This window comes from Salmo salar, chromosome ssa01 (genome assembly GCF_905237065.1).
Source record: "Salmo salar chromosome ssa01, Ssal_v3.1, whole genome shotgun sequence".
NCBI lineage: Eukaryota > Metazoa > Chordata > Actinopteri > Salmoniformes > Salmonidae > Salmo > Salmo salar.
Window position 1 is genome coordinate 95484948 of NC_059442.1, and position 14812 is coordinate 95499759.

The 14812-nt window shown below is 40.9% G+C and overlaps 1 protein-coding gene across 1 annotated transcript in view; it reads right to left on the bottom strand.

The window, feature by feature from the left end:
- Positions 1–14812, bottom strand: part of LOC106610613 (serine/threonine-protein kinase WNK4) — a 129207-nt gene that overhangs the window by 42037 nt on the left and 72358 nt on the right. The window contains 2 exon segments of the mRNA XM_045697380.1: positions 3769–3988; positions 5497–5585. Coding sequence (XP_045553336.1) covers positions 3769–3988; positions 5497–5585 — 309 coding nt within the window.

Below are 14812 nucleotides of genomic sequence, written 5' to 3' on the forward strand. Positions count from 1 at the left end.
CGCTTTTCTGGATTTTTTTGTTGTTATTCTGTCTCTCACTGTTCAAATAAACCTACCATTAAAATTATAGACTGATCATTTCTTTGTCAGTGGGCAAACGTATAAAATCAGCAGGGGATCAAATACTTTTTTCCCTCACTGCATAATGAATAGGGTGTAACTTGGGATGTACACAAAGTTGGTGATTTGCCTCCCTCCTCTCTCTAACCCTTTTCTCAACATGTCATCAGATTACACTGTTAGATTCCCATAACCCAGACTAAATGTCCTGGATGATAATACATGGGAACTTGATGAAAAGGCAGCAGGCAGGAGGAAGAGGTATGGAATTGTGGCTGGTGGCCAGGCCGGGTCCTTCTCATTAAAAGTGACCTCTGCTAAGAGGGCTGGAGGACACAAAGTCCTACCTCCCAAATGGCAGACTAGTGTGTTGGCCCTGGTAAAAAATAATGCACTATAAAGTGAAAAGGGTACCATTTGGGACGACATTTGGGACTCACCCTAGGAAAGGCTGTTTCATATGGCCTCTTGTTCGTGAGAGCGAGAGACATTATATTATTAAAACCCTGACCTCTGCTTTCTTCTTTTCGCTCTCCTCTCACATTTCTACCACTGATGATTAAACGCTGAGCTGTGCCCTTGACACACTATCTCCAGGCACGTCCACTTCACTTTATGGGCTAAGCATATGGCAGTGTGTGTCCACGATTGTAATCAAATCGTAAACTATGTGATCTTGGGGTATTAGATTCTATGTGTTTCCTGGTCTGTTGCAAAGGGGATATCTAGATATCCTCAGATCCTCAAAATGTTCTACAGCTGCACCATCGAGAGCATCCTGACTGGTTGCATCACTGTCTGGTATGGCAACTGCTCTGCCTTCGAACTCAAGGCACTACAGTAGTGCGTACGGCCCAGTACACCACTGGGGCCAAGCTTCCTGCCATCCAGGACATTTATATCAGGCAGGGTCCTAAAATGTTCAAAGACTCTAGCCACCCTAGTCATAGACTGTTCTCTCTGCTAACGCACTGTAAGCGGTACCGGAGCGCCAAGTCGAGGTCCAAAAGGCTTCTTAACAGCTTCTACCCCCAAGCCATAAGACTTCTGAACAGCTAATCAAAGGGCTACCCATATCCTTCTTTTACGCTGCTGCTACTCTCTGTTTATAATCTATGCATATTCACTTTAACTCTACTTACATGTACATATTACCTCAATTACCTCGACTAACTGGTGCCCCTGCACATTGACTCTGTACAGGTACCCCCTGTATAAAGCCTCACTTGTTATTTTACTGCTGCTGTTTAATTATTTGTTAATTTTATTTTCTATTATCTACTTATCTATTTTTTACTTAACACTTATTTTTATATGTTTTCTTAACATCTTAAAGCATTGTTGGTTAAGGGCTTATAACTAAGCATTTCACTGTAAGCTCTACACCTGTTGTATTCGGCGCATGTGACAAATACAATTTTATTTGATTAGACGGGCTACTAAATGAGGTGAATGTAGCTTTATCATCTGAATCTAGATAGAATATTCATTCTTCAACTTATCCTGTACTCATTACTACCACTGTATGGTGTTATATATATAAACCGTCCCTTTTTCAGGACCCTGTCTTACAAAGATAATTTGTAAAAATCCAAACTTCCCAGATCTTCATTGTAAAGGGTTTAAACACTGTTTCCCATGCTTGTTCAATAAACCATAAACAATTAATGGACATGCACCTGTGGAACAGTCGTTAAGACACTAACAGCTTACAGACGGTATGCACAGTTATGAAAACTTAGGACACTAAAGAGGCCTTCCTACTGACTCTGAAAAACACCAAAAGAAAGATGCCCAGGGTCCCTGCTCATCTATATGAACGTGCCTTAGGCATGCTGCAAGGAGGCTTGAGGACTGCAGATGTGGCCAGGGCATTAAATTGCAATGTCCGTACTGTGAGACGCCTAAGACAGAGCTACAGGGAGACAGGGCGGAAAGCTGATCGTCCTCGCAGTGGCAGACCACGTGTAACAACACCTGCACAGGATCGGTACATCCGAACATCACACCTGCGGGACAGATACAGGATGGCAACAACAACTGCCTGAGTTACACCAGGAACGCACAATCACTCCATCAGTGCTCAGATTGTCCGCAATAGGCTGAGAGAGGCTGGACTGAGGGCTTGTAGGCCTGTTGTAAGGCAGGTCCTCACCAGACATCACCGGTAACAACGTCGCCTATGGGCTCAAACCCACCATTGCTGGACTAGACAGGACTGGCAAAAAGTGCTCTTCACTGACGAGTCGCGGTGTGGGGTAACATCTCACAGCAAGAACTGACAAATCTGGTGCAGTCCATGAGGAGGAGATGCACTGCAGTACTTAATGCAGCTGGTGGCCACACCAGATACTGACTGTTACTTTTGATTTTGACCCCCCCTTTGTTCAGGGACACATTATTCCATTTCTGTTAGTCACACGTCTGTGGAACTTGTTCAGTTTAAGTCTCAGTTGTTGAATCTCGTTACGTTCATACAAATATTTACACATGTTAAGTTTGCTGAAAATAAACGCAGTTGACAGTGAGAGGGCGTTTATTTTTTTGCTGAGTTTATATATCTATATACTACCGTTCAAAAGTTTGGGGTCACTTAGAAATGTCCTTGTTTTAGAGCCAGTTTGTGCTGTTCTGTGAAGGGAGTAGTACATAGCTTGTACGAGATCTTCAGTTTCTTGGCAATTTCTCGCATGGAATAGCCTTCATTTCTCAGAATAAGAATAGACTGACGAGTTTCAGAAGAAAGTGCTTTGTTTCTGGCCATTTTGAGCCTATAATCGAACCCACAAATGCTGATGCTCCAGATACCCAACTAGTCTAAAGAAGGACAGTTGTATTGCTTCTTTAATCAGGACAACAGTTTTCAGCTGTGCTAACATAATTGCAAAAGGTGTTTTCTAATGATCAATTAGCCTTTTAAAATGATCAACTTGGATTAGCTAACACCAAGGGCCATTGGAACACATGAGTGATGGCTGCTGATAATGGGCCTCTGTACACCTATGTAGATATTCCATAAAATATCTGCCGTTTCCAGCTACAATAGTCATTTATAACATTAACAATGTCTACACTGTATTTCGGATAAATTTGATGTTATTTTAATGGACAACATTTTTTGCTTTTCTTTCAAAAACAAGGACATTTCTAAGTGACCCCAAACTTTTGAATGGTAGTGTATGTCTGTCTGCCCTCTGTGTATAACTTATTTTGTTTGGCTCTAAAAATAAGAATGGCTGTGTTTTCACCTGATGCTACAGTGACACTCCAACAATGTGTAAGCTGAGTCTACTACCTACCTGCATAATAGCTATAGTATTACACCTAGCTGTCTCCACTGGTCCTTAGCTTGAGAGCCACAACAGGAAACCCTTCTTATCATTAATGCTACAACTAGAGGACATAAACATTAAAGAGGACATGATGCTAGGCAAGTGCAAAGGTCAAGACAAGTGTTGTGGAAAGATACCCAGCCTCAGGGGTAGGCCATATTGCTCTCTCACACAGCCTATTACAGTAACAGTTGTTACCATATGAGTAGTACCAAAGGGAGTGGATACAGTATACCAATCTAAACTTATACAAATCTCAACTTGACCATTTCATGGCTTTCTTACTGTTTTCAGCTCTGCTGAGAGCTCTGCTCTGAGTAAGATTTTACATACAGTATTGAAAATAAACCTGCAACTTGAAATGTGTGCTGCTCACCATCTCCTGCGCCACCTCCTCTGGCACATCCTTGTAGAGTTCAAACAGGAACTCAATGGCGTTGTTGTCCTTGTACTTCCCATGGAGTTTCTTGGTGTCGTCCATGCGGAGCCACAGCTTCAGGCCTGACTTCACCGTGTTGTCCTCCTCAGCCAACTCAACATGGACGCCGTTGTTCTCCTGGAAGAACGTGTGCTCCAGCAGGTCCTGGATGGTGTACCTGAGGTAAAGGAATAATATACAGTTGAAGTCGGAAGTTTACATACACTTAGGCTGGAGTCATTAAAACTCGTTTTTCAACCACTCCACAAATTCCTTGTTCACAAACTATAGTTTTGGCAAGTTGGTTAGGACATCTACTTTGTGCATGACACAAGTAATTTTTTTAACAATTTTCAAACGCCTGAAGGTACCATGTTCATCTGTACAAACAATAGTACACAAGTATAAACACCATGGGACCACACAGCCGTCATGCCGCTCAGGAAGGAACACGTTCTGTCTCCTAGAGATGAACGTACTTTGGTGTGAAAAGTGCAAATCAATCCCAGAACAACAGCAAAGGACCTTGTGAAGACACTGGAGGAAACAGGTACAAAAGTATCTATATCCACAGTAAAACGAGTCATATATCGACACAACCTGAAAGGCTGCTCAGCAAGGAAGAAGCCACTGCTCCAAAACCGCCATAAAAAAGCCAGACTATGGTTTGTAACTGCACATGGGGACAAAGGTCATACTTTTTGGAGAAATGTCTTCTGGTTTGATGAAACAAAAATAGAACTGTTTGGCCATAATGACCATCGTTATGTTTGGAGGAAAAAGGGGGACGCTTGCAAGCCGAAGAACACCATCCCAATTGTGAAGCCCGAGGGTGGCAGCATCATGTTGTGGGGGGTGCTTTGCTGCAGGAAGGACTGGTGCACTTCACCAAATAAATGGCATGATGAGGAAGGAAAATTATGTGGATATATTGAAGCAACATTTCAAGACATTAGTCAGGAAGTTAAAAGCTTGGTCGCAAATGGATCTTCCAAATGGACGTTGACACCAAGCATACTTCCAAAGTTGTGGCAAAATGGCTTAACGACAACGAAGTCAAGGCATTGGAGTGGCCATCACAAAACCCTGATCTCAATCCTATGGAAAATTTGTGGACAGAACTAAAGAAGTGTGTGCGAGCAAGGAGGCCAACAAACCTGACTCAGTTACACCAGCTCTGTCAGGATGAATGAGCCAAAATTCACCCAATTTAGAGGTGGGAAGCTTGTGGAAGGCTACCCGAACCGTTTGACCCAAGTTAAACAATTTAAAGGCAATGCTACCAAATACTAATTGAGTGTATGTAAACTTCTGACCCACTGGGAATGTGATGAAAGAAATTAAAGCTGAAATAAATCATTCTCTCTACTACTATTCTGACATTTCACATTCTTAAAATAAAGTGGTAATCCTAACTGACCTAAAACAGGGAATTTGTACTAGGATTAAATGTTAGGAATTGTGAAAAACTGAGTTTAAATGTATTTGGCTAAGGTGTATGTAAACTTCCAACATCAACTGTAGCTATTCAATTCAATCAACTCCTTTTAATTGGACACCTTAATTAAACGCCAAAGGATTTGATATATAATTTACTTAGCATAATGTCTGGAATGTTCATTTTATCCTATGTGTAATATCTCATATGTTTTCTGTAATGTAAGAATATTATGAGAAGCCCAATACCTTTCATCTTTGTCCATCCGGATACATCCTTCGATGATCTCTTTGAGCTCTGGGACCTTGACTTTGTAGAAACTGTCTGGCTTCATCCCCTGTAAGGAAAAGTATTCTGGTTAGCATTGCTTATTTACATGCTTGGTTCAAAATGGAAGGCAATGGTAACCTAAGGGAACATAGTACTATCACAGGGGAATGTACGAATACAAAGAAAAATGTCCGCAACTCTGGTACCATGACCTAACAAAGATCAGATGGAAACGTTGTCTTATTTGATGTGTCTGATTAAATCACCATGGAAACAGAGTTGTGGACAATACCTTTTTCTTTGATATGTTTTTCTGAAGTTGGGTGTGCATATCTTTCTATTTTTCTGCAGATACAGTCAAAGTATGTGCTTCCTCAGATGTTGCCTGAGAAACATTTTTGCCTCAGACTTTCCTCCCTCATGATGAGTGTACCTACAGTACTGAACCCACAACAGTCCCTTTCCAGTAGATGAACCCACAACAGTCCTTTCCAGTAGCTGAACCCACAACTGTCATTTCCAGTAGCTGAACCCACAACAGTCCTTTCCAGTAGCTGAACCCACAACAGTCCCTTTCCAGTAACTGAACCCACAACAGTCCTTTCCAGTAGCTGAACCCACAACAGTCCCTTTCCAGTAGCTGAACCCACAACAGTCCTTTCCAGGAGCTGAACCCACAACAGTCCCTTTCCAGTAGCTGAACCCACAACAGTCTCTTTCCAGTAGCTGAAGCCACAACAGTCCTTTCCAGTAGCTGAACCCACAACAGTCCTTTCCAGTAGCTGAACCCACAACAGTCCTTTCCAGTAGCTGAACCCACAACAGTCCCTTTCCAGTAGCTGAACCCACAACAGTCTCTTTCCAGTAGCTGAAGCCACAACAGTCCTTTCCAGTAGCTGAACCCACAACAGTCCTTTCCAGTAGCTGAACCCACAACAGTCCTTTCCAGTAGCTGAACCCACACCAGTCCCTTTCCAGTAGCTGAACCCACAACAGTCCTTTCCAGGAGCTGAACCCACAACAGTCCCTTTCCAGTAGCTGAACCCACAACAGTCTCTTTCCAGTAGCTGAAGCCACAACAGTCCTTTCCAGTAGCTGAACCCACAACAGTCCTTTCCAGTAGCTGAAGCCACAACAGTCCTTTCCAGTAGCTGAACCCACAACAGTCATTTCCAGTAGCTGAACCCACAACAGTCTTTTCCAGTAGCTGAACCCACAACAGTCCTTTCCAGGAGCTGGACCCACAACAGTCCTTTCCAGTAGCTGGATAACCCCCTGAGGCTGTGATGTCTGCCACCATGTAGCCTGCCTGCCAGTCTGCCTGCATGGCACTGTGCTCTGCCTTCAGGTAAACACAGAGGGAGGGAGGGAGGGAGGGAGGGAGGGAGGGAGGGAGGGAGGGAGGGAGGGAGGGAGGGAACACTTGGAAACAGAAAAGACCAAAGAGACTGTCTATCTGTTTGTGTTAGTGTTGTCATTTAAAGGGCAGACCAAAGAGACTGTATATCTGTTTGTGTTAGTGTTGTCATTTAAAAGGGCAGACCAAAGAGACTGTATATCTGTTTGTGTTAGTGTTGTCATTTAAAAGGGCAGACCAAAGAGACTGTATATCTGTTTGTGTTAGTGTTGTCATTTAAAAGGGCAGACCAAAGAGACTGTATATCTGTTTGTGTTAGTGGTGTTTAAAAGAGCAGACCAAAGAGACTGTATATCTGTTCGTGTTAGTGTTGTTTAAAAGAGCAGACAAAAGAGACTGTCTATCTGTTAGTGTTGTTGTTTAAAAGAGCAGACCAAAGAGACTGTCTATCTGTTCGTGTTGTTGTTTAAAAGAGCAGACCAAAGAGACTGTCTATCTGTTCGTGTTGTTGTTTAAAAGAGCAGACCAAAGAGACTGTCTATCTGTTCGTGTTGTTGTTTAAAAGAGCAGACCAAAGAGACTGTCTATCTGTTCGTGTTGTTGTTTAAAAGAGCAGACCAAAGAGACTGTCTATCTGTTCGTGTTGTTGTTTAAAAGAGCAGACCAAAGAGACTGTCTATCTGTTCGTGTTGTTGTTTAAAAGGGCAGACCAAAGAGACTGTCTATCTGTTCGTGTTGTTGTTTAAAAGGGCAGACCAAAGAGACTGTATATCTGTTCGTGTTGTTGTTTAAAAGAGCAGACCAAAGAGACTGTCTATCTGTTCGTGTTGTTGTTTAAAAGAGCAGACCAAAGAGACTGTCTATCTGTTCGTGTTGTTGTTTAAAAGAGCAGACCAAAGAGACTGTCTATCTGTTCGTGTTGTTGTTTAAAAGGGCAGACCAAAGAGACTGTCTATCTGTTCGTGTTGTTGTTTAAAAGAGCAGACCAAATAGACTGTCTATCTGTCCGTGTTAGTGTTGTCATTTAAAAGAGCAGACCAAAGAGACTGTATATCTGTTCGTGTTAGTGTTGTTTAAAAGGGCAGACCAAAGAGACTGTATATCTGTTCGTGTTAGTGTTGTTTAAAAGGGCAGACCAAAGAGACTGTATATCTGTTTGTGTTAGTGTTGTCATTTAAAGGGCAGACCAAAGAGACTGTATATCTGTTCGTGTTAGTGTTGTCATTTAAAGGGCAGACCAAAGAGACTGTCTATCTGTTTGTGTTAGTGTTGTTTAAAAGAGCAGACCAAAGAGACTGTCTATCTGTCCGTGTTAGTGTTGTCATTTAAAGGGCAGACCAAAGAGACTGTCTATCTGTTCGTGTTAGTGTTGTCATTTAAAGGGCAGACCAAAGAGACTGTATATCTGTTCGTGTTAGTGGTGTTTAAAAGGGCAGACCAAAGAGACTGTATATCTGTTCGTGTTAGTGTTGTTTAAAAGAGCAGACCAAAGAGACTGTCTATCTGTTCGTGTTGTGTGTTTAAAAGAGCAGACCAAAGAGACTGTCTATCTGTTCGTGTAGTGTTGTTTAAAAGAGCAGACCAAAGAGACTGTCTATCTGTTTGTGTTGTTGTTTAAAAGGGCAGACCAAAGAGACTGTCTATCTGTTCGTGTGTGTTGTTTAAAAGAGCAGACCAAATAGACTGTATATCTGTCCGTGTTAGTGTTGTCATTTAAAAGGGCAGACCAAAGAGACTGTATATCTGTTCGTGTTAGTGTTGTTTAAAAGGGCAGACCAAAGAGACTGTATATCTGTTTGTGTTAGTGTTGTTTAAAAGGGCAGACCAAAGAGACTGTATATCTGTTCGTGTTAGTGTTGTCATTTAAAGGGCAGACCAAAGAGACTGTATATCTGTTCGTGTTAGTGTTGTCATTTAAAGGGCAGACCAAAGAGACTGTCTATCTGTTTGTGTTAGTGTTGTTTAAAAGAGCAGACCAAAGAGACTGTCTATCTGTCCGTGTTAGTGTTGTCATTTAAAGGGCAGACCAAAGAGACTGTATATCTGTTCGTGTTAGTGTTGTTTAAAAGAGCAGACCAAAGAGACTGTATATCTGTTTGTGTTAGTGTTGTCATTTAAAGGGCAGACCAAAGAGACTGTATATCTGTTTGTGTTAGTGTTGTCATTTAAAAGGGCAGACCAAAGAGACTGTCTATCTGTTTGTGTTAGTGTTGTCATTTAAAAGGGCAGACCAAAGAGACTGTCTATCTGTCCGTGTTAGTGTTGTCATTTAAAGGGCAGACCAAAGAGACTGTCTATCTGTTCGTGTTAGTGTTGTTGTCTAAAAGGGCAGACCAAAGAGACTGTCTATCTGTTTGTGTTAGTGTTGTTTAAAAGAGCAGACCAAAGAGACTGTCTATCTGTTCGTGTTAGTGTTGTTTAAAAGAGCAGACCAAAGAGACTGTCTATCTGTTCGTGTTAGTGTTGTTTAAAAGGGCAGACCAAAGAGACTGTCTATCTGTTTGTGTTAGTGTTGTTTAAAAGAGCAGACCAAAGAGACTGTCTATCTGTTTGTGTTAGTGTTGTCATTTAAAAGGGCAGACCAAAGAGACTGTCTATCTGTCCGTGTTAGTGTTGTCATTTAAAAGGGCAGACCAAAGAGACTGTCTATCTGTTTGTGTTAGTGTTGTTTAAAAGAGCAGACCAAAGAGACTGTCTATCTGTTCGTGTTGTTGTTTAAAAGAGCAGACCAAAGAGACTGTATATCTGTTCGTGTTGTTGTTTAAAAGAGCAGACCAAAGAGACTGTCTATCTGTTCGTGTTGTTGTTTAAAAGAGCAGACCAAAGAGACTGTATATCTGTTCGTGTTGTTGTTTAAAAGAGCAGACCAAAGAGACTGTCTATCTGTTAGTGTTGTTGTTTAAAAGGGCAGACCAAAGAGACTGTCTATCTGTTCGTGTTGTTGTTTAAAAGAGCAGACCAAAGAGACTGTCTATCTGTTCGTGTTAGTGTTGTCATTTAAAAGGGCAGACCAAAGAGACTGTATATCTGTCCGTGTTAGTGTTGTCATTTAAAAGGGCAGACCAAAGAGACTGTCTATCTGTTCGTGTTGTTGTTTAAAAGGGCAGACCAAAGAGACTGTCTATCTGTTCGTGTTAGTGTTGTCATTTAAAAGGGCAGACCAAAGAGACAGTATATCTGTTCGTGTTAGTGTTGTTTAAAAGGGCAGACCAAAGAGACTGTCTATCTGTTCGTGTTGTTGTTTAAAAGGGCAGACCAAAGAGACTGTATATCTGTTCGTGTTGTTGTTTAAAAGAGCAGACCAAAGAGACTGTCTATCTGTTCGTGTTGTTGTTTAAAAGAGCAGACCAAAGAGACTGTCTATCTGTTCGTGTTGTTGTTTAAAAGGGCAGACCAAAGAGACTGTCTATCTGTTCGTGTTGTTGTTTAAAAGGGCAGACCAAAGAGACTGTATATCTGTTCGTGTTGTTGTTTAAAAGAGCAGACCAAAGAGACTGTCTATCTGTTCGTGTTGTTGTTTAAAAGAGCAGACCAAAGAGACTGTCTATCTGTTCGTGTTGTTGTTTAAAAGAGCAGACCAAAGAGACTGTCTATCTGTTCGTGTTGTTGTTTAAAAGGGCAGACCAAAGAGACTGTCTATCTGTTCGTGTTGTTGTTTAAAAGAGCAGACCAAATAGACTGTCTATCTGTCCGTGTTAGTGTTGTCATTTAAAAGAGCAGACCAAAGAGACTGTATATCTGTTCGTGTTAGTGTTGTTTAAAAGGGCAGACCAAAGAGACTGTATATCTGTTCGTGTTAGTGTTGTTTAAAAGGGCAGACCAAAGAGACTGTATATCTGTTCGTGTTAGTGTTGTCATTTAAAGGGCAGACCAAAGAGACTGTATATCTGTTCGTGTTAGTGTTGTCATTTAAAGGGCAGACCAAAGAGACTGTCTATCTGTTTGTGTTAGTGTTGTTTAAAAGAGCAGACCAAAGAGACTGTCTATCTGTCCGTGTTAGTGTTGTCATTTAAAGGGCAGACCAAAGAGACTGTCTATCTGTTCGTGTTAGTGTTGTCATTTAAAGGGCAGACCAAAGAGACTGTATATCTGTTTGTGTTAGTGTTGTCATTTAAAAGAGCAGACCAAAGAGACTGTATATCTGTTTGTGTTAGTGGTGTTTAAAAGAGCAGACCAAAGAGACTGTCTATCTGTTTGTGTTAGTGTTGTCATTTAAAGAGCAGACCAAAGAGACTGTATATCTGTTTGTGTTAGTGGTGTTTAAAAGAGCAGACCAAAGAGACTGTATATCTGTTTGTGTTAGTGTTGTCATTTAAAAGGGCAGACCAAAGAGACTGTATATCTGTTCGTGTTAGTGTTGTCATTTAAAGGGCAGACCAAAGAGACTGTATATCTGTTCGTGTTAGTGTTGTTTAAAAGAGCAGACCAAAGAGACTGTATATCTGTTTGTGTTAGTGTTGTCATTTAAAGGGCAGACCAAAGAGACTGTATATCTGTTTGTGTTAGTGTTGTCATTTAAAAGGGCAGACCAAAGAGACTGTCTATCTGTTTGTGTTAGTGTTGTCATTTAAAAGGGCAGACCAAAGAGACTGTCTATCTGTCCGTGTTAGTGTTGTCATTTAAAGGGCAGACCAAAGAGACTGTCTATCTGTTCGTGTTAGTGTTGTTGTCTAAAAGGGCAGACCAAAGAGACTGTCTATCTGTTTGTGTTAGTGTTGTTTAAAAGAGCAGACCAAAGAGACTGTCTATCTGTTCGTGTTAGTGTTGTTTAAAAGAGCAGACCAAAGAGACTGTCTATCTGTTCGTGTTAGTGTTGTTTAAAAGGGCAGACCAAAGAGACTGTCTATCTGTTTGTGTTAGTGTTGTTTAAAAGAGCAGACCAAAGAGACTGTCTATCTGTTTGTGTTAGTGTTGTCATTTAAAAGGGCAGACCAAAGAGACTGTCTATCTGTCCGTGTTAGTGTTGTCATTTAAAAGGGCAGACCAAAGAGACTGTCTATCTGTTTGTGTTAGTGTTGTTTAAAAGAGCAGGTCAAAGAGACTGTCTATCTGTTCGTGTTGTTGTTTAAAAGAGCAGACCAAAGAGACTGTCTATCTGTTCGTGTTGTTGTTTAAAAGAGCAGACCAAAGAGACTGTCTATCTGTTCGTGTTGTTGTTTAAAAGAGCAGACCAAAGAGACTGTCTATCTGTTCGTGTTAGTGTTGTCATTTAAAAGGGCAGACCAAAGAGACTGTATATCTGTTCGTGTTAGTGTTGTTTAAAAGGGCAGACCAAAGAGACTGTCTATCTGTTCGTGTTGTTGTTTAAAAGAGCAGACCAAAGAGACTGTCTATCTGTTCGTGTTGTTGTTTAAAAGGGCAGACCAAAGAGACTGTCTATCTGTTCGTGTTGTTGTTTAAAAGGGCAGACCAAAGAGACTGTCTATCTGTTCGTGTTAGTGTTGTTTAAAAGGGCAGACCAAAGAGACTGTATATCTGTTCGTGTTGTTGTTTAAAAGAGCAGACCAAAGAGACTGTCTATCTGTTCGTGTTGTTGTTTAAAAGAGCAGACCAAAGAGACTGTCTATCTGTTCGTGTTGTTGTTTAAAAGAGCAGACCAAAGAGACTGTCTATCTGTTCGTGTTGTTGTTTAAAAGGGCAGACCAAAGAGACTGTCTATCTGTTCGTGTTGTTGTTTAAAAGAGCAGACCAAATAGACTGTCTATCTGTCCGTGTTAGTGTTGTCATTTAAAAGAGCAGACCAAAGAGACTGTATATCTGTTCGTGTTAGTGTTGTTTAAAAGGGCAGACCAAAGAGACTGTATATCTGTTCGTGTTAGTGTTGTTTAAAAGGGCAGACCAAAGAGACTGTATATCTGTTCGTGTTAGTGTTGTCATTTAAAGGGCAGACCAAAGAGACTGTATATCTGTTCGTGTTAGTGTTGTCATTTAAAGGGCAGACCAAAGAGACTGTCTATCTGTTTGTGTTAGTGTTGTTTAAAAGAGCAGACCAAAGAGACTGTCTATCTGTCCGTGTTAGTGTTGTCATTTAAAGGGCAGACCAAAGAGACTGTCTATCTGTTCGTGTTAGTGTTGTCATTTAAAGGGCAGACCAAAGAGACTGTATATCTGTTTGTGTTAGTGGTGTTTAAAAGAGCAGACCAAAGAGACTGTATATCTGTTCGTGTTGTTGTTTAAAAGAGCAGACCAAAGAGACTGTCTATCTGTTCGTGTTGTTGTTTAAAAGAGCAGACCAAAGAGACTGTCTATCTGTTCGTGTTGTTGTTTAAAAGAGCAGACCAAAGAGACTGTCTATCTGTTCGTGTTGTTGTTTAAAAGGGCAGACCAAAGAGACTGTCTATCTGTTCGTGTTGTTGTTTAAAAGAGCAGACCAAATAGACTGTATATCTGTTTGTGTTAGTGGTGTTTAAAAGAGCAGACCAAAGAGACTGTATATCTGTTTGTGTTAGTGTTGTCATTTAAAAGGGCAGACCAAAGAGACTGTATATCTGTTCGTGTTAGTGTTGTCATTTAAAGGGCAGACCAAAGAGACTGTATATCTGTTCGTGTTAGTGTTGTTTAAAAGAGCAGACCAAAGAGACTGTATATCTGTTTGTGTTAGTGTTGTCATTTAAAGGGCAGACCAAAGAGACTGTATATCTGTTTGTGTTAGTGTTGTCATTTAAAAGGGCAGACCAAAGAGACTGTCTATCTGTTTGTGTTAGTGTTGTCATTTAAAAGGGCAGACCAAAGAGACTGTCTATCTGTTCGTGTTAGTGTTGTTGTCTAAAAGGGCAGACCAAAGAGACTGTCTATCTGTTTGTGTTAGTGTTGTTTAAAAGAGCAGACCAAAGAGACTGTCTATCTGTTCGTGTTAGTGTTGTTTAAAAGAGCAGACCAAAGAGACTGTCTATCTGTTCGTGTTAGTGTTGTTTAAAAGGGCAGACCAAAGAGACTGTCTATCTGTTTGTGTTAGTGTTGTTTAAAAGAGCAGACCAAAGAGACTGTCTATCTGTTTGTGTTAGTGTTGTCATTTAAAAGGGCAGACCAAAGAGACTGTCTATCTGTCCGTGTTAGTGTTGTCATTTAAAAGGGCAGACCAAAGAGACTGTCTATCTGTTTGTGTTAGTGTTGTTTAAAAGAGCAGACCAAAGAGACTGTCTATCTGTTCGTGTTGTTGTTTAAAAGGGCAGACCAAAGAGACTGTCTATCTGTTCGTGTTAGTGTTGTCATTTAAAAGGGCAGACCAAAGAGACTGTCTATCTGTTCGTGTTAGTGTTGTTTAAAAGGGCAGACCAAAGAGACTGTCTATCTGTTCGTGTTGTTGTTTAAAAGGGCAGACCAAAGAGACTGTCTATCTGTTCGTGTTGTTGTTTAAAAGAGCAGACCAAAGAGACTGTCTATCTGTTCGTGTTGTTGTTTAAAAGAGCAGACCAAAGAGACTGTCTATCTGTTCGTGTTGTTGTTTAAAAGGGCAGACCAAAGAGACTGTCTATCTGTTCGTGTTGTTGTTTAAAAGGGCAGACCAAAGAGACTGTATATCTGTTCGTGTTGTTGTTTAAAAGAGCAGACCAAAGAGACTGTCTATCTGTTCGTGTTGTTGTTTAAAAGAGCAGACCAAAGAGACTGTCTATCTGTTCGTGTTGTTGTTTAAAAGAGCAGACCAAAGAGACTGTCTATCTGTTCGTGTTGTTGTTTAAAAGGGCAGACCAAAGAGACTGTCTATCTGTTCGTGTTGTTGTTTAAAAGAGCAGACCAAATAGACTGTCTATCTGTCCGTGTTAGTGTTGTCATTTAAAAGAGCAGACCAAAGAGACTGTATATCTGTTCGTGTTAGTGTTGTTTAAAAGGGCAGACCAAAGAGACTGTATATCTGTTCGTGTTAGTGTTGTTTAAAAGGGCAGACCAAAGAGACTGTATATCTGTTCGTGTTAGTGTTGTCATTTAAAGGGCAGACC